Source organism: Rana temporaria, chromosome 9 (genome assembly GCF_905171775.1).
Source record: "Rana temporaria chromosome 9, aRanTem1.1, whole genome shotgun sequence".
NCBI classification, from domain to species: Eukaryota; Metazoa; Chordata; class Amphibia; order Anura; family Ranidae; genus Rana; species Rana temporaria.
Window position 1 is genome coordinate 128,580,572 of NC_053497.1, and position 19,916 is coordinate 128,600,487.

Here is a 19,916-nt window from a genome sequence, read left to right on the forward strand (position 1 = left end):
TCCTGCTCTTTGTGGAATGTAGAATTTATAAAGAGGGTTGGGGCAAGTGATGTTACCACCAGGGGCGGACTGACAACTCATGGAACCCCTGGGTTATAGGTGATTATGGGGCCCCCAGCAATAGGAGATTATGGGGCCCCCAGGCAATAGATTATGGGGCTACACAGTATACACACACACACACATACAGTATACACACACAGACACACAATATACACACACAGACACACACAGTATACACAGAATACACATGCACACACTGAAAAGGTACTAGAGAGGCGGGGCAGCTATAATCTTGGGATTTTTAAAGAAAAACACATATTTTTACATACTGCCCTGGTTTTACCGAGGCTGGCAACCCTGATGGGGCCCCCAAGTGGCATGGGGCCCTCAGGCAGTGCCCGAATGGTCAGTCCGCCCCTGGTTACCACAACTCAGAAGATTGTTTGTTCCAAAAAAGATAATATTCGGAGAACAAAAGATGCAGAAGCAGCTTTAGCTAATTCTGATGGAGTGGAAAGGCAACACTTGGGTGTTGGGTTAATGCACTACAGTACAAACTGATGGCTTATCTGAGAATGTAACTAATATACTGTAGTTTATTGAACGATAATAGTATAAATAAAGCAACCTTTAATGTTTTTCCCTTCCTGTGTCTAGGAGAGAGTCTGTGATATCCTGTTCTACAGAATCAAGTGAGGATCCTACAGGATCTCCAACTCAGGTGAGAACATAAAAGAGAAGCACCTTCTGGCTAATTATTTAATTTCAATAAATTTTTATTGAGTTTTTAAATAGGATTACAGTCAACACATATGCTTCAAAAATGCAGAAAGCCCCTAGGGGCGGTTATCATCATATTGCGATTAAAGCGAGTAAATACAAAGAAAACAATAAAAATTCAATCCGGGGAGGTAAGTAAGATAATAGTAGGACTGCCCGAAAGTCAGTTTAAGGCGGGTACAAGAAAGATCATCAAGACATGTAGAGATAGTACCTTGTCGGAAAGGGTCCGGGCCCAAGGGTAATCCGAAGCCTATGCCCTCAAGACCCCAAATGGGAACCTGCTGTGCTAAGAGTAAGAATATGAATAAAAATATGGGCTAAAGGGCGGGTAGATGAAGTTAGACAGGTGTTGTGTCTGAGGCGATCCCATAGGGCAAAGGATTGAGAAAGCACTGGGGATAAGATAGATGGACGAGATCTGATAGGGGACCATAGGAGGTAGTCTAGAGGAGTAGTGGGAATAGCTTGCTTCTCTATACTGACCCACTCTGGTATATTGTGTTTGGCATATAAGGAGGAGAATTGTGCTAATCTAGCCGAAAGAAAATATTTGTGAAGGTCAGGGAGTCCAAGTCCTCCCTTGCCTCTATGACGGAAGAGTGTGTCCTGTGGTATACAATATCCCGATGTGCCCCATACATACTTAAGCAATTTACTTTGAAAAGATTTTAGGTGATTCCTCCTTATTGGGATAGGAAGGGAGCGAAAGAAGTATAAAAGTCTAGGGAACAGGGTCATTTTGATTGAGTTGATCCTGCCTATCCAGGAGAGATTTAATTTAGACCGTGTATGAAGATCAGCCTCTAGTTTTTTATAGATGGGGGGGTAATTAAGATTGTAGAGAGCTTCTGTCTTGGTGGCCAGGGCAATGCCCAGATATTGGATAGAGGAGTCACTCCAGCTGAAGTTAAAGGACTGTTTAAGGTCCAAAACCAATTGGGGGGGGGGGTAGGGATATATTAAGTGCTTGAGATTTGGAATAATTGACCGAGAGGCCCGAAATTTAAGGAAAAGTCGTCTAGGGTACGGCATAAGTTGGGGAGGGTGGAGATGGGGGAGGTCAAGAATAATAGGATGTCGTCCGCAAAAAGGGCACATTTGTGGGTTTGTTCCCCACATTGGACTCCTGATATATTGGGGTTCTGTCGTATGGCAATTTCCAGAGTCTCAATTGCTATGGCAAATATTAGAGGAGACAAAGGGCATCCTTGTCGAGTGCCTCTCCTAATTTCTATGGGTTTGGAGTAATGGCCATTGATCCTTATGATTGCCCTGGGGTTCGCATAAAGGGCCCGAACAATACCTAGGAACCTGGTCCCAAAACCCCAAAGCTCAAGAGTATCAAAAATGTAGGCCCAAGACACAGAGTCAAAAGCCTTCTGGAGGTCCAGTGACAGTAAGAATCCTTTCTGTGGGGTCCCTCCCGTCCAATTGGTTTGTAGGATCGACACTAAATCTATTGCTCGTCTAATTTGGTCTGGACCTTGCCTGCCGGGTATAAATCCCACTTGGTTCCCGTGGACATATTGCCCAATAAACCCTGCTAATCTGTTGGCTAGAATTTTAGTGAGGACCTTGAGATCATTGTTAATGAGGGAAATCAGACGATAATTATGAACATCTTCTGGGTTTTTGTCAGGTTTGGGGATTACTGTGATAAATGCCGTGTTAATCAGGGAATCAAAAGGGTTGCCCTCTGTTTTAGAATAAAAAAATCTGGCCATATGAGGTGTTAATATATCCATAAAAGATTTGTAGTAAGGGATGGGAAGGCCATCCGGCCCCGGAGCTGACCCCGTGCGGAGACCTCTGATTACTTCCTTTACCTCCTCTTCTGTGATTGGGGAATCCATTATGTCTTTGTGGGCTGGGGATAGGGAGTGGATAGGGAGTCCCTCCAAAAATTGCGATGTTAGATCAGTAGTAGGCAGGGTGTGGGAGTCGTAAAGGCAGGCATAGAAGCTCTGAAAAGCCTCTAACGTCTTGGAAGGATTGGTCGTGGGAGGATCCCCCCCTATTTTAATTTTAGGCATGGAAAGGAGCTTGGATTTGGGGGTAAGTTTGGACGCAAGAAGAGGGCCAATTCTGTCAGCTTGGGTATAGAATTTGTGTTTACTCCATCTGATTGATTTCTGTGCTCGGGTTGTAAGAACCAGGTTCAGAGCTAACCTGGCATTGTCGAGCAGGGTAGTGGGGACTCCGGACGGGTTTTTTTTATGCATTTCCTTAAGAGAAATGTATTCTTTTTCTAATTTATCTATTTCAGCTGTCCTTTCCCTTTTAACCCGCGAGGAAATCTGAATGAGCTTTCCCCTGATGAAGGCTTTGTGGGCAGCCCAGAGCGTTTCTTTAGAAACTTCCCCAGTGTCATTAAGTTTAAAGTATTCCATCAGGGCCGTACCTATCTCCTTGACTCTGGCTGGTTCAGAGAGTAACGACTCATTCAGTCTCCAGAACGTGCGCGATCCCTCTCGGACACCTAACTTAAGAGAGATGATAACTATGGAGTGGTCAGATATTGCGGAGTCCCTTATAGAAGCAGACAATACTGCCGGGAGAGTAGTAGCAGGAGTGAGTATATGGTCTATGCGAGCATATGTAAGATGTGGATGAGAAAAATGGGTGTAGTCTCTTTTAGAGGGGTTGAGTTCTCTCCACGTGTCAGCAAGGCCAAAGCCGTGTAAGAGCTTGGCAATTTTGAGACTTTCTCTCGTAGGACGAATCAGTCTAGACCCAGGTGGTTTAGTTTTGTCTAGGCCCTGATCCAGGGCCGTATTGGAGTCTCCTCCGAATACTATAGTGCCCTCTAAGTCAGGAGATAGGGTGTCAAGCATTGCTTTGAAGAATTTGGCTTGCCCCCTGTTAGGGGTGTAATAAGATACAAGAGAGAATAATTGCTCCCCTATCTTGCCTTTCACTAATAAAAACCTACCATCTGGGTCAGCGATATCAGATATTTTAACAAATGCACATTTTTTGGAGAACAGAAATGCCACCCCTTTTGTTTTGTTTTCGGCACTGGCTAAATAGAATTGAGGAAAGTACTGGTGGAGAAAAGTAGGGCTGTATCGGATAGGAAAATGAGTCTCCTGTAACATAATGACATCAAGATGGAGAGATTTATAGTGATCCATTACTTTTCTCCGTTTAATCGGAGAGTTTATGCCTTGAACATTATGGGAGGCAATGCAGAGATTAAGGTCTAAGGTGTTAGCCATGGAGCACAGAGTTGGCACCCCAGCACGAGTAACCCCCACTCACCCGTTGTAGTCTCGGGTCCCGGGAGGATCTGGGTCCAAACGCAGATATAGCCATGAGGATTGTACCCCTAAAGGTGAGTCGGTGGAATGAGGAACCTATAAGCATAACAGATGTTAGGCATGCATACCAATACATAGGGATCAAAGGGTGAGGTAAGGGGAGACAGAAAAGGAAAGAGCCAAGCAGATCTCCTAGAATTGGAAAATGGAGTGCCGGGGAGGAGAAGCCCCAGTCACTCACGTAAATGAAACCGTAGTCAGCTTCCCCTAAATGGGGGCAAGCTGTCCATCCCTCGGAGACCATTAGGCGTCCGAAGGCTGGATGGAGGCGCATTAGAACCAGGCCGAGACCGGGCGCCCAAAGACATAAATATTGAACTAAAAAAATAATTTAACGGTACACAGCAGTCAAATAAATTTCTTATAGGTAAATGAATAGCCCCCAATAGCCGACCCGGGCACCCGCCGCCCCCATAAGAGATGCGGGGGGAGCCCGCCTCGACCACCGGAGGGCCTCAGTGACGAAACAGCGTCACTCCTTTAAATAAATACAGTGAATTCATAAATACAGAGGATAAAGAGAAAAGTAACCACCGGTTACCCAAATGAGTAACCAAGGATGTTGCCCCCCCTGAGCCCAGTGTGGTTAGCACTGACACAGGGAAACAACTAGGAACCAGGAGGAATTTGAAACATAAAGATGGCAAATCCTGCAGATCTAAAGACATATGGACTAGCTAAATAATTAGAGGCAACCAGTCCAGATGGTTCCGGAAGAAAAAATTGAAAAATCACCAGTAAGTTGGAGGTAAGTCATTGAAAAAATCAAGTCAGTTTGTTCAGCCCAACCAGGACCAAGCATTAAGGCAAACATGAACCTACTATTGAAGCAGGAGAGTCACTTCTTCAGGTAGCTCCATTGTCTCTAGCCTTCTTGTTCTTATTCTTCAACCATAATGGGGATGGAGGGCTAGTGGGGATAGCACGTTTGTTAGATCCTTGGCCAGTGTTGGAAGTGTCCATGTCTGCTTCCTGCGTAATGATTTTCAGGTGTAGGAGTAAGATTTCCCCTTCTGGCAGGGTGGAGAAAGCATGTGGCTTACCATTGAATGCAAACTTGACTGCAAATGGAAAAGACCATTTATATTTAATCGCTTTCTGGGTTAAAGCCAGAAGCAGAGGCTTTAGGGATCGTCGTCTCTGGATAGTGGAAAGAGACAGGTCTGCAAAGAGTTGTACCTGATGTCCCTGGCACATTATATTCTGAGTAGATCTTGCTTGCCTCATGACCTCCTCCTTTATTGAGTAATGATGGGGTTTGGCGATGATGTCCCTAGGGGAACCATCTTTCCTGGGAGGTCCCAAGGCCCTATGAGCCCTGTCCAGCTCCAAATGCTGAGGGGAAACGGTAGGGAGGAGATTTTTGATTAGATCTTGCACTGCCTCGGGGACATTCAAAATGGTTTCAGGAGGTCCTCGGATTCTAATATTCGACCTCCTTGATCTGTTCTCAAGGTCGTCTATGCGGTACATTGCCACATCCAATTGATCTTGTAGTGTTTGTATTTGGCTGAAGTTCTGTACCGTCTCCTCCATTTTATTTTCAATGGCCTCTATCCTAGAGCCCAGGGATTGAAAGTCTGCCTTTAAGTCACCTGTAATTTTTGCAGCCGTTTGTGACAGTCCTCTCTCCAATAACGTTGAAAATTTGAGGAAGAGATCCTCCATTAGGACAGCAGGGCCCAGTGATTGCGCGTCATGGCTGAGGGGGCTCTGTATCTGCGATGTGATAGATCCCAGAGATGAGGGAGATAAGTCAGTCACCGCAGGCTTATGTAAAAAGCTTTTGACCTCCGGGGGCAGGGAGCATATTTGTGGGGAACTCCCCATTGCTTCTGAGGTGATTTGCAGGGGGGAGAAGGACTGCACTGACCTGTGTGTCCCTTGGTCAATCAGGCTGTGTATCAGGGCCTGAGGCTGCTGCGTGGCGGCCATCTTGGATTCTCCTCACGGCTCTCCTGCTCCCAAAAGCGGCTTTAAAACTCAGTTTTTCTACCCACCGGGGGTTGCCAAAATGTGCCCACCGTTTTGAGGAGTCCACCTGTGGTCTTACTCAGACCTAGGGTAGCCGTGTACCGAGCTAGGGGCGCCGCGGTGTAAGCCTGGAGCGGAGCTCACGGTTCAGGCGTCCATCACCATTGCCCGCGCATGCGCGTCCCCCTGGCTAATTATTTAAAGCAGTGCAAAACCTTGAATGTCATACAAACGTCATACAGTGTTCTATAGTTTACAGCGGTAACCCCATTTCTCTTCCATTGCTCTGAGTTTAGTAAGTTTAGGGCTAAAACCGGGGAAAAGGGATGATAGCAAAAACTAATGGGACTTCAGTTTTATCCCATGTAATAGCTGTGTGATTGGACAATTAAAAAAAAATGTAGTTATGAATACAGGGGGCCAGGGTCTGAAGATCTAAATTACAAATTACATCCTACTGATCTATAAATGAGATCTCTGTGGCGAGTATGAAGAGTGTTGGTTTTATGTGTCTTGGGGTGCATGATGTTGTGGGCTGAGTATATGGGGATGATGGTCCATATCCATAATACTGAGTGTATTAGGCAGCATAATCCAAAATATAGAGTGTATTGGGGTGCATAATGCTGAGTGTATTGGGGTACATGGAGCAAAATGCTAAGTGTATTGGTGTACAGAATGCTGAGTGACTTAAGCTGGATACACACTATACAATTTTCTGGAGATTGTTTTTCTTCAGATTTACCAAAAACATATAATATGAGGTCAAACCTTAAGGCCGCATGCACACGACCGGTCCAAACCGATGAAAACGGACTTAAGTTCAGTTTCATCGGTCCAAACCGACCGTGTGTACGGCCCAGAACTTGCTTTAAAATCGAACCGATGGACAGCTGACCATCGGTCAAAACCGATGGTTAGTACACAAAAGCATCAGTTCAAAACCCGCGCATGCTCAGAATCAAGTCGACGCATGCTTGGAAGCAGTGAACTTAGTTTTTTTCAGTACGTCGTGTGTTTTAAGTCACCGTGTTCTGACCCGTTAGGTTTTTGAACTGATGGTGTGTACGCACATCAGACCATCAGTCTGCTTGATCGGTGAACCGATGAAAACGGTCCGTCGGACCATTCTCATCAGATGGACCGGTCGTGTGTACGCGGCCTAAGAGTTTCAATTTGTATGCAATCAGGCGGGCCCTTGCACTACATGGTTTTGGTAAATCTAAAGGAAATCAGACAACAAAAGTTGTATAATGTTTTTTGGGCCTTAGGGTGGATAGTGCATAATGCTGTGCATTGTGTTGTAAATGGTGCAGAATGCTGAGTGCATTAGGGTGCATGGTTCTGAATGTATTGGGGTGCATAATGTGTGCTGAGTTTATTTGGGTGTATGGTAGGGAGTACTGAGTGTATAGGGTAGAATATAAAGTGTACGGTGTGGTTTCAACCCTGGCTGTCATCATGTCCCCATGATGGGGGCAAGCTTACTGAGGAGGAACAGGAAGTGAGAAATTCAGACAAAGGAAAAAAAACATTTAGAAGGGAAATCAAAGGAAAAGGTAAGTGAACCAACAATGCAATAGCTTAAAGGAACCTATTTAGAAAATAAAAAACAAACCTTTACAACCCCTTTAAGGCGAAAAACCCTATAAAAACATACCCTTGCCTCATTCAACTGACCATGAGGGCTCATTCTCACCAGAACCTGATGCTGGAAACCCAAGTTCCAAGTGCATTCAAAATGCACTGGGTATGCGATCTCCTGTGGGTGTCAATGTATTCCTAACCACACCCCAATTGTAGACCGCAAACAGGATGTTTGCCTGCACCAGATCGCATAGTACCGCAGTACCAGTTGCAGTGAGTTTTTAAAAATATTGCATGCACCACTTTTGTTGTGTTCAAATGAATCGGCTGTAAATCACACCACACTGAATTACACAGGAATCACAAAGGAACATGATTAAATGAAGTACAATTCTCAATTGGATAATATATTTTTCCCATCCAGCCTTCCTCACCTTGTGATATACTATTACCGAGCAGAACAATAGACAAGAATGTCCAAAATAGGAAAATCAGGAATAGCGTGGATCAAGCTGAAAATCATCATGAGAAAAAGACAGCAACACCACTGAGAAGAAATTCTATGGTAACCCCAAAGTTAAACACATTATTTAAAGAGTAACTCCACTTTTGAGGGAAATAATATAGAAAATAAAAAAAATATTTAGCATACATTATACAATTGCTACACAAGCCATATTGTAATTTAATGTAAAAACAGTACACAGGTTTTTAAAAAAAAAAAAAGGAAAATCTCAGCTGTCGTAGTTCAAACAAGTCTTCTCCCTCCAGTTTTCCTCTCTCCGATGAGGTCTTCTCCCTCTGGTTTTTCTCTTTCTGCTCATGTCTTCCTCCTCCCGTTCTTCTCCCTCCAGATGTCTTCTCCTGATGCTAGCTCCCACTTTTGTGTTCGCTCCAGTGTATTTCATCACTTATATAACCATGGGGCGTGGTCGCCTGGTGACATGATTCAGAGACCACACCCCCGTGCAACATCACCACCCAGGGCATTAAGGGGCACGGGTGACATCCCAACCGGGGGGTTTCTCCAGATGACATCACCGGATGTCCACACCCCGTGGCTTTATAAGTAATGTCACATGCCTGAGCTAACACAACAGCTGGTGCTAGCGTCGGAAGAAGACATCAGGAGGGAGAAGAACTGTCAGAAGGACCAGAGGAAAAAGACAGCCTAGGAAGAAGAACTGGAGGAAGAAGACATCACTGGAGAGAGAGAAGAACCGCAGGGAGAAGACAAGTTGGAGCTACTTTCATAAAGGACTTTGTCAAAAACCAGTGTACTGGTTTTATTTATTTTTGACACTTTTTTGGGTGAATGAGTATTGGTGCAATGTACCCCTACTCATTCACATAGGGTGGTGGACTGGGATCTTGGGGTCCCCTTGTTAAAGGGGGCTTCCAGATTCCGATGAGCCCCCTGCCCACAGACCCCCACAACCATGGTTGTTGGGAAGAGGCCCTTGTCCCAATCAACATGCACAAAGCACCCACCCATATTGAGGGCATGTGGCCTGGTATAGTAGGGGGGGCTCTCTCATCCCCCCCTTTCCTGACCTGCGGGCTGCATGCCCGGATAAGGTATGGTATGGATTTGGGGAGGGGCCATGCTGTTTTTTTTTGTGGGGGTTCTCTTTAAAATCCATACCAGACCGAATGGTTTGGTGTGGTCTTGGGAGGGGCCCTACGCCATTTTTTTTTTATTTTGGCCTGGTGTTTCCCCCTCAAGATTCATACCAGACTCAAAGGGCCTGGTATTGTCGGATAAAAGTCGGATACTGTTCATTGAAGTCGCATCGAAGTTGGACATGAATTCGTAGGGCAAAGTCTTATCGGAAGTCGTCCGACTTCCATTTCGGAGTAGTGTGAACCCGGCCCAAACCTAGAAGCTTATTGGCTACTATGTACAGCTGCACCAGTTTTAGTAAGGCCCCTTTCACATGGGTTCCTCCGTTTTGCAGGATCTGCTTTCTCCGTGGGGGATCACTCCACTGATCCCCAGCTGAGCAGGTGGATGACAGATCTGTGACAGGCAGAGCAGAGACAGACACAGTCTCAATCTCCCCTATGGGGAAATCGGGTAAAAACGAACCGCCTGTCCGTTTTCATCTGATCATATCCGCCAGATGGATGGAAAATAGGATCACCATCCATCTGGATTTTAAGGACAGGATGGGATGGGATGGCGGCGGATGTCAGCGGACATGTAACGGCTGACATCCGCCGCTCCATAGGGGACACTGAAAGGGGCAAATCAAGCCCGCCTAAAAAACTGACAGACGGACCTGATTGGACAGCCCGTGTGAAAGGGCCCTAAATCTCTGTCAATGTGTTCATTGTTGACTATGCCTTTCTTTCCTAATAACAACTGTGCTTTATATGGGCTTCACAGAGGCAGAAAATTAAGGGGAAAACCCCTAAAGGGGTCACAAACAGAAAGAAACACCTGATAGAAAATGTAACTCTTTGCTAAACTATACAAAACTAGAAAAAATTATTTGGGCTGGAGTTGGACTTTAAAATGACTTTGTGCTTCTCTGTTCTAACTGTTCTGTACATTCTTTACACAGCCTGCAAAGCAATACCCACTGAAATCCTTAGACGGCATACCTCCCATTCAGCCTTATCTGTCATCTGATGCCAGGAAAGCACAGAGTGCGCTGGGATTCAGACTGACACCCATTGCATCTCTCTGCAACTTGGACCAAGAATTTATTCTACACCAAAGATCTAAGACTGAGAGTGAACTGGTACTGCCTGCACCCAAGGATAAGCAAAATTATCCAGCGTAAGTTTTAACTAATTAATAGAAAGGCCTTATGAACAATGATGAAACTGATATTTGAAGTGGTTGTTTTTTTTGGTTCAATTAAGGCCATGTGATGCTTTAAGCCTAATTAAGGTCGCACACCCTTCTATCTCTTCATAGTCCTGTACTGCTGTATGCCATGTTTTGTGGCTCATCACAAGTGTCCTAACAAGCATAGAAGAGCAAGCAAGTCACCCTGAAGTTGTCCCAAAGTAGTACAGGAACCTTTTTCTAAGTCGGAGCGACTTGAGTCGCTCCTAATAGAACGGTTCCATGGTACAGAACGGAGCACGACTTGTCAAGTCGCTCCTGTGTGAACCGGCTCTTACCTGTATTTTGTGTATCAATAAAGTAGCTTCTGTAATGCTTTATGTTGACCAGAATCACCAGTCCCATGGTGATAAGGGTTATTTAGGTGAAACATTCTTACCCACGGGTTTGGTGTTCTGATTCAGCAAAGGATGTGTAATGGTTAAGGCCCCTTTCACACATGCTGTCTGATCAGGTCCGCCTGTCCATTCTTCAGGCGGACCTGATCGGACGCTCCATGCACCTCTATGGAGCGACGGATGTCAGCTGTGACATGTACACTGAAATCCGGGGCTATCCAAACCGCCAAATCCAGATGGATGGAAACCCTATTTTCCATCCGTCTAGGGGGATCGGATCGTATGAAGACAGATAAGCGGATCCGTTTTCATTCAATCTCCAATAGAGGAGATTGGGGCTCTGACAGGTCCGTCTCAGCACAGTGAGCAGAAATGGACCTGTCATCCGTCTGCTCAGCGGAGATCAACGGATAGATCTCTGCTGAGCAAGTGGAGTCCGTCAAAATGGACAGCCTTGTATGAAAGGGACCTTACAGAGAACTAGTAATGACTGAGCTTGTATTTCTCTAAATATTTAGTCAAATATTAAGCACTGGCTGTGATTGATCAGGTAAGTATAAGGGGACTGGGGTGCTGCACTCAGAAGGTGTTTTTTAAAAAAAATTGTATTGTACGGTTATGTGCTTTAAAACATATACTATGCAACAATAGCAGGATCTACATCAGCTTGTCTCTGATTTAATTACACTTTAACACTTAATGACTTTGCATATCTAACACACAGTCTCAGCCCAGATTCCTCAAGGACCACAGACAGAGAAAGAAGTTCTCAAGGCTCCAAAAATGCATTGCAACCAGTAAGAGGTGAGATGTTTACAGAACCTGGATGTATACTGATCACAGAAATTGGCTTATTTAGTAAGACATCTCCCTTAACCTTGGCAGATCCTATAGTCAGGTACAGACACAGGATCCAGAAGGTCAACTTTTGGGACCTCAGTGGAGAAAGTGGAAAGTTTTGTAGCTTTTCTAGCAAGTGTTCTCTGATCTCTGACGAGGAATCACACTTATCTCCCACTTCCAAGAACATGCAACAAAAAGATAAATTACTGGCACATGCTGAAGGTGAGATAATATACAGCTGCTGAAGGTGAGATAATATACGGCTAATCCATGCTCTGTGGTGGCAGATATTGTACTGGCAATGCTAGATATCATGCCCAGCCAAATGGATGGCAACTATATTGTCATAATCTTGTGATGTCACTAGTCTCTAGCGAAGGAAAAAGATGCATTCTCCAGAATGTCATTGGTCTTTAGTACGTTTATATGCTGCATTCTCTAGAACAGGCTTTCTTAACCAGGGTTCTAGAGCAGTGGTCTCCAAACTGCGGGCGGGGGCCGGGTGTGGGCCTTTGCTCACCTTCCCCCCCCCCCACTGACACTCAAAAATGGGGAATAATTCCTATTATTGACATCAACAATGTGCCACTATTTCTCCCATTAACACCAAGAATGGGACAATATTCCTCCCACTGACTCCAGTGATGGGGGGCTATTCTTCCCACTGACACCAACAATGGTGCACTATTCCTCCCCCTAATGCCAAAGATGTAATGTTTACTCCCACTGATGTCAGGACAATTTCAACTTCCAATGTCCACAGTCTGGCCCCTCTAAAGTCTGTTTGTTTAGAACATTTGGAAACCACTGTTCTAGACTTTGCTAGGAGTTCCTGGAGCAATGAGTAAGTATTGCCTCTCAAATAAGTTCCCGCTGACACTACTGATCAATTTAGCTATCAGTGAGGGGGCAATTTTTTCCAATGACCACAAATGTAATGAGCATTCTTCTCCCAGACCATCACACTAATGTATCATGAGTTGTAGATATAGAAATTTTAGCTGGTAGTTTTCTGGGACCGGAAAGTTATTTCAAGGGTTCCTCTGTGTTGAAAAGGTTGAGAAAGGCTGCTCTAAAAATGGTCAAAATATAGACATAAAGAAAACCTGTAAATACTGGGCTGGATTCAAGAAGCAATTGCGCCTGTGTAACCATAGGTTACACAGCGCAATTGCTTACTTGCCCCGGCGTAACGAATGCTCCTGATTCAGGAACCTTGTTACGCCGACTGCAGCCTAAGATATGCGCAGCATAAGGCTCTTATGCCCGCATAACTTAGGCTGCATTCTTGCAATGGCCGCTAGGTGGCGTTCCCGTTGTGCTCAGCGTATAGTATGCAAATTGCATACTAACGCTGATTCACAACGTTGCGCGAGCCCTGCGTACGCAATTTACGTTGTTTCCGTACGGCGTTTTTTGCGTAAGGCTGCCCCTGCTATTAGCAGGGGCAGCCAATGTTACGTATACCCGTCGTTCCCGCGTCGCGAAATTTGAAATTTACGTAGTTTGCGTAAGTGAATTGTGAATGGCGCTGGACGCCATTTACGTTCACTTTGAAGCAAATGACGTCCTTGCGACGTCATTTTCCGCAATGCACGTCGGGAAAGTTTCCCGACGGAGCATGCGCTCTACGATCGGCGCGGGAACACGCCTAATTTAAATGATTCCCGCCCCCTACGGGATCATTTAAATTGCGCGCGCTTGCGCCGGGCATTTTGCCGGCGCGCCCACGCAATTTACGGAGCTACTGCTCCGTGAATCAAGGGCAGCGCAGCAAATTTGCGGGGGCGCAGGGCAAAAACGTTGCCCTGCGCCTCCGTAAAAAATGCGCAATTCTACCTGAATCCAGCCCACTATTATCTTCTGAAACTGCCACTTGCATTTATTAGCAGGGACCTGCATCAGTTTTCCTTTTTTGTAGTTCACCCCTGGATCTTCAAACATCCGAGTGCACTGATATGTAAAATGCCACCTGTTCCAGTGGTCTTCCACTTCCTGTGCCTCACTGTTGGCCCATCATTGTGATAGGAGGCCATTAGTGAGGCATGAGGGGGTGGGCTGTGACCACAACTAGCTGTTTAGGACTTCCTGGGTACCCAGCATGAAAAAGAAACAGATGTACAGGCACCTGCACTTCAATGCAAATGGCAGTCCCTAGTCTCCTCTACATACCCTCTCTTCACAGAGTAAGAACATTGAGTCAAAAATAAAACAGTCATTTAACTAGAAGTTCTTCTTGTCCACAGGGATTCGGGAGAGCAGACACCACCCAGTGCTGTCACTGCAGTGTTTAAAGAACACGGGAGGGAAATCTGAACAACACAGGTATAAACACATTCAGCCAACAATGTTTTGTTTGTAATAGAATTGCATAATCATTCTGCGATTTGCAATGACTAATAGCAAGCTTATAAATAGAGTTGCAAAAATGTACCGAAACTTCTGGTCTCTTGCCAGCCATGGCAGTAAGTTACATGGGTGCCGTCAAAGGGCGGTGTTCAGTCAGTAGCTCTGCCTGCACATAGATTCAGTACCCCAGCAGTATTCGCATCCCCCACTATCATAGTTTTCCTCCATTGGTGACAGCTAAAGAGGCTGGATCAACAGCAGGAAAGCATCTAGTAGCTTTGCATTGAAGCATAAGACCACCGCACACCATAGCCGATCCTGGTATGGATGTGTACATGTGAAAGCTTCTGTCAAAGCCACCCCTACAGCCATGCCCGCTGACATGTTTCACTCCGCCTACCGGCGGCTTAATCATAGCTACCCCTATGGACTGGCCAGAGAAGTGGCTTTAACTGATGCTTTCACATATACACATCCATACCAGGATTGACTATGGTGAGCGGGGGTCTTATGCTTCAATGTTCATTGTTCACTGGATGAGTTTTTCTTACGATGGCATCCCTACTGTCCTTAGTGTCAACGAGGCCCTAAACCTCAGCCTGGAGCGGCACCATCAAGCACCCATGGCCTTATTGGTTTGCAGGGGGGCAGCTTGGAAAGAGTCCCCGCCGGCTTGCTCTAGTCTTATGAGGTGGACTGGGCTGAGAGGCAAATTAGTCTAGCGGCCCCATGAAGCAGCAGAACTGCTTCCAGTATGTGGGCGGGCGGGCGATCGGCATTCCGCAACTGTGGGGGGGGGGGGGGGGGCGCTTCTTCTAATTTTGACTGTCTTCTCATCCTGGACCACAAACCTTCCTCACTGTGCTTTATGTTTTCTGCTGCACCATTGGCATGGTTATATCTTCTCAGTCCTCTCCATAAAATTATCAGAAATTTGTGCTTAAAGCAGAACTATAGGCAATACTTTTTTTTTTCAATTTGGATAGAGTAAGGTTAAAGCCCCTGTCAGTTTATTTTTTACCATCCCTGTCCCATTGCAGAGATTTCCCTGCCTCATGGCCAAAGAGGAAGTGATAGGAAATCTATGCAAATTAAAGAAAATTCATTGCTCCCCCAGGCCCTCAGAACTAGTGTCCCCACTCGAAAATATCAGGGCGGGTCTTCAAAGGCAAGGGGTGTGGCCTTGACAGGAAGGGGTGGGTCATATTTAAATTAGAGGGTGCGCAAGCTTAGTCAGGCCTAGGGCAGCACAAAACCTAAATACACTACTGGGTAGCTTTGTATAGAGTACATTAGATAAAAAAAAAACAGGCAAAGAGCATTTTCAGAAAGAAACCAGCAATGGCAGCCTATATATTCCTCAGGTAATTTCCTTTTAGTGAATGAGAAATAGAGGGGGCATATCACACATCATTGTTTTTGTTCTGCCTCTTCCAGGAGGAAAGGATCACTATCAGAAAGACTTCACAAGGACATACAAGCAATTATTGGAGAATCTGGGGTGACATTCCGGCTCCCTCCTCCCCCCAGTATTGTTCCGCAGAGAGTACGTCCCCACCACTAATTACAGGGGGACTTTCCTTTCTTTGGATGGATATCAGACTGACTCGTAGCCAAAGCCACAGGACCTCCTCTGAGTTGGGACCTTGCACCTATAATTTTATCATTACTTAAAACCCACACTACCGGGAATGAGCCACCTTCCCGGTCACCAGTGGAAAAAAGATCAATGTGTCATTCTGTACATGCTGAAAGGGAAAAATTGGTGACTGGCGCCACTAACTGTCCCACCCTATCATTACAGAAACAAAGGCCGGGTAGTTTTACAGGAATTAATAACTTTTTATTCATACAATCCTTATAAATTACCAGCAGGCTATAAAATGTAAATCCGTAAGGCATCCCGGATTACAACTTTTTTTTTTCTTTTAAAGGCAAAGAACTGTATTTTCAGTGAGTTTGTATTTTAAGGTTTTTTAATTATTAATCTGAAGGCAACTTTTTAAAAAGAGATTAATTGCATTTTTACTGATTTTCATAAGAGTTTTATTTAAAGTGGTTGTAAACGCTTACATATACCCGATGAAGTGACTGGCCTCAGGTGATACACAGAGATGAAGCACATCTTCCTACATAAGTTGTACCTGTTTATCTGTATTCTCCTCTTCTCAACATCTGTTCAAAGTCCAGAATTTGTAAAACTTGTCTGAGCTGGCGTAGGGGGGGGAAGTTACACTCAGTGAGGAGAGCTCTGTCAGCTTATTGGAGGAAAGAGACACCCCCCTCCACAAAGGAACAGAGCTGAGGCTGTCAATCAGCTGGAGATCACTCCCCTGTCATCTGTTTTTTCTGTTTTTTCTTGCTGTCAGGAAAACTTGTCAGAAGTCATTCATGCCACTGAAAATGAACAGTCGTCCGAAAATCTTATCGTGTGCACAAGGCTTTAGGGGTAGATTTACTAAAACTGGTTCACTCAGAATCTGGTACAGCTTCTAACAGCTTGTTCAATTAAAGGAGTTGTAAAGGCAGAAGGTTTTTTATCTTAAAGGGGTTGTAAAAGTTTGTTTTTTATTTCTAAATAGGTTCCTTTAAGCTAGTGCATTGCTGGTTCACTAACCTATTCTTTCGTTTTCCTTTCTAAATGTTGTTTTCTTTGTTTTCTTTGTCTGATTTTCTCACTTCCTGTTCCTCCTAAGTAAGCTGTTCAGGCTGACTAACCCCCAGCCAGAATGGCTCGGATGATGGGGGCAAGCTTACTGAGGAAAACAGGAATTCAGAAATTCAGACAAAGGAAAAAAAAACACTTAGAAGGGAAATTGAAGGAAAAAGTAAGTGAAACCAACAATGCACTAGCTTAAGACCCGGACCTTTAGGCAGCTAAAGGACCCGGCCAGGTTTTGCGATTCGGCACTGCGTCGCTTTAACAGACAATTGCGCAGTCGTGAGACGTGGCTCCCAAACAAAATTGGCGTCCTTTTTTTTCCCCCACAAATATAGCTTTCTTTTGGTGGTATTTGATCACCTCTGCGGTTTTTATTTTTTGCGCTATAAACAAAAATAGAGCGACAATTTTGAAAAAAAATCAATATTTTTTACTTTTTTCTATAATAAATATCCCCCAAAAATATATAAAAAAAATGTTTTTCCTTAGTTTAGGCCGATACGTATTCTTCTACCTATTTTTGGTAAAAAAAAAAAAATCGCAATAATCGTTTATCGGTTGGTTTGCGCAAAATTTATAGCGTTTACAAAATTGGGGATAGTTTTATTGCATTTTTATAATTTTTTTTTTTTTATTACTAATGGCGGTGATCAGCGATTTTTTTTTTTGTGACTGCGACATTATGGCAGACACTTCGGAAAATGTTGACACATTTTTGGGACCAATGTCATTTTCACAGCAAAAAATGCATTTAAAATGCATTGTTTACTGTGAAAATGACAATTGCAGTTTGGGAGTTAACCACAAGGGGGCGCTGATGGGGTTATGTGTGACCTCATGTGTGTTAACAACTGTGGGGGGGTGTGGCTGTAGGTGTGACGTCATCGATTGTGTATCCCTATAAAAGGGATCACATGATCGATGACGCCGCCACAGTGAAGAACGGGGAAGCTGTGTTTACACACAGCTCTCCCCATTCTTCAGCTCCGGGGACCGATCGTGGGACTCCAACGGCGATCAGGTCCCGCGGTCACGGAGCTTTGGACCGGGTCGCGGGTACTAGCACAGGACATACCTATACGTGCATGTGCCCAGCCGTGCCATTCTGCCGACGTAAATGTGCAGGAGGCGGCCCTTAAGTGGTTAAAGGAACCTATTTAGAAAATAAAAAACAAACCTTTACAACCCCTTTAATGCATTCTATGCAATAAGATAAAAAACCTTCTATGTGTAGCAGCCGCCCCAGCACACCCTAACATTTACCTGAGCCCCCTCTCTGTCCAGCGATCTCCACGAATCCCTCGGCTGCCAGGGACTCTACCTCCTAATTGGCTGAGACACAGCAACGATGCCATTGGCTCCCGCAACTGTCAATCAAAATAATTTAGCCAATCAGAAGGGAGAGAGGCTTAGGCCTAGCCGGGGCTCCGTGTCTGAATGGACACACAAAGCTGCAGCTCAGCTTGGGTGCCTCCATATATGGACATACATATGGATTTAGGGTGTGGAGAAGCTAGGTGCAGAATGCAAGTGCCTGGATGAATCTCTTAATCGATCAGTAGGTGGCTGCATCCACTGATTCTTTTGAAAAGATTTTTGGTTGATTACTGGTCCCAAATGCAAAGAGACATACAGAGGAGAGGTGTAAAAAATACCTGTGAAGATTTGCACAGCCCTGCCAGACAGCAAAGTCAGGTACTTGACCTGGCATTTCTCCGGTGCAGTTATGTAACACAGCCTGGGTGCCTCTCTGCTACTAGCAAATAGACATTAAAAGAGCACCAGAAGACTGATGAACTCATCCCTTCGCTCACTCCTACTATCAGTATGTTACTTAACCGTACATATGCTTGTGACACATCTGATTAACACCTAGTTCTGCCCTTCCCTCTTGTAGTTTGAGTAGTCCTGCACAGGGTATTGCATGAGGCTTATACAAAGTTACATTTAAGTACTTAAACTAGCAGCATTTAAATATAAAATTAAATATGTTTTATTAAATGCATTCATTTTGTTTTTTATATATATTCAGCCTTATGATGCTTAAAACTCATCCAATTTCTTTTTTTTATTTTCCTGATGTAAATATTAGCAGATAACTGTGGAAGTAGAAGTAAAGTGACTTATGAAGCTCACTGCTATGTATAATTTCCCCGTCTCCTTTCATCTTCCCATAATCACACCTAAGCGACAGCCGCGTACGCGTGTAGCGGCAGATTTGCCGCGATTACAAATGTTTCTTTTTTTTTTTTTTCTAAAGTATTCCCATTGCTGTCTATGGGAAAACGCGCCTGTCGCGTGAAAAAAAGGGTCCGGGACTTTTTTTCAGGCGACAGGCGTTGCGCGTCTATGAGATGTGAACCATCTCCATAGACGGCAATGGGAATTCTCCCCTCAAGCGACAGAAGCGTCCCGCGTCGGGCGTTTTGTCGCTTAGGTGTGAATGGGGCCTAAGCTTCCAGCTTTGAGGTGGACGTCCTTTTTCCAGTACTAGCTTTACATACATTGGTTAGGATATAATTTTACTGTGATTATAGCAGATGGTACAGACAGCAATACTGGCTGTATAAAGGATCTGAGCTTCCAAGAGTTAGCAAAGGCTTTTGGAACAGATGACAAAGCATTATATTCCAGCATCTTACACTCAGCTGTGTTCCACCATTACAACCTTTGCACAGTCTGGAGCTTACTACATGCAGCATCCCACAAAAGGGAGTACACCCCTCACATTTTTGTAAATATTTTATTAATTTTTTTCATGTGATATCACTGCTACAATGTAAAGTAGTGAGTGCACAGCTTGTATAACAGTGTCAATGTGCTGTCCCCTCAAAAAAACTCAACACAGCCATTAATGTCTAAATCGCTGGAAACAAAAGTGAGTACACCCCTAGGTGAAAATGTCCAACTTGGGTGGCCACTGCCTTGCTAAAGAAGTTGAGGGTAAAGGTTATGGACTGGCCAAGCATGTCTCCAGACCTAAACCCTATTGAGCATCTGTGGGGCATCCTCAAAGGGAAGGCGGAGGAGCGCAAGGTCTCTAACATCCACCAGCTCTGTGATGTCATCATGGAGGAGCGGAAGAGGACTCCAGTGGCAACCTGTGAAGCTCTGGTGAACTCTATGCAGAAGAGGGTTAAGGCAGTGCTGGAAAATAATGGTGGCAACACAAAATATTGACACTTTGGGCCCAATTTGGA

At 44.7% G+C, this 19,916-nt stretch overlaps 1 protein-coding gene across 2 annotated transcripts in view; it reads left to right on the forward strand.

The window, feature by feature from the left end:
* LOC120914039 overlaps window positions 1–16,172 on the forward strand; it is a 60,325-nt gene extending 44,153 nt beyond the window's left edge. The window contains exons 11-17 of one of the 2 annotated variants that reach the window (XM_040324474.1): window positions 661–724; window positions 8,092–8,232; window positions 10,235–10,452; window positions 11,587–11,666; window positions 11,748–11,927; window positions 13,952–14,030; window positions 15,492–16,172. In XM_040324474.1, coding sequence (XP_040180408.1) covers window positions 661–724; window positions 8,092–8,232; window positions 10,235–10,452; window positions 11,587–11,666; window positions 11,748–11,927; window positions 13,952–14,030; window positions 15,492–15,618 — 889 coding nt within the window. In that variant the 3' untranslated portion in view covers window positions 15,619–16,172. The remainder of the gene's footprint in view (window positions 1–660; window positions 725–8,091; window positions 8,233–10,234; window positions 10,453–11,586; window positions 11,667–11,747; window positions 11,928–13,951; window positions 14,031–15,491) is intronic. The other variant, XM_040324475.1, reaches the window with a different exon arrangement.
* The last annotated feature ends 3,744 nt before the right edge of the window (window positions 16,173–19,916 follow it).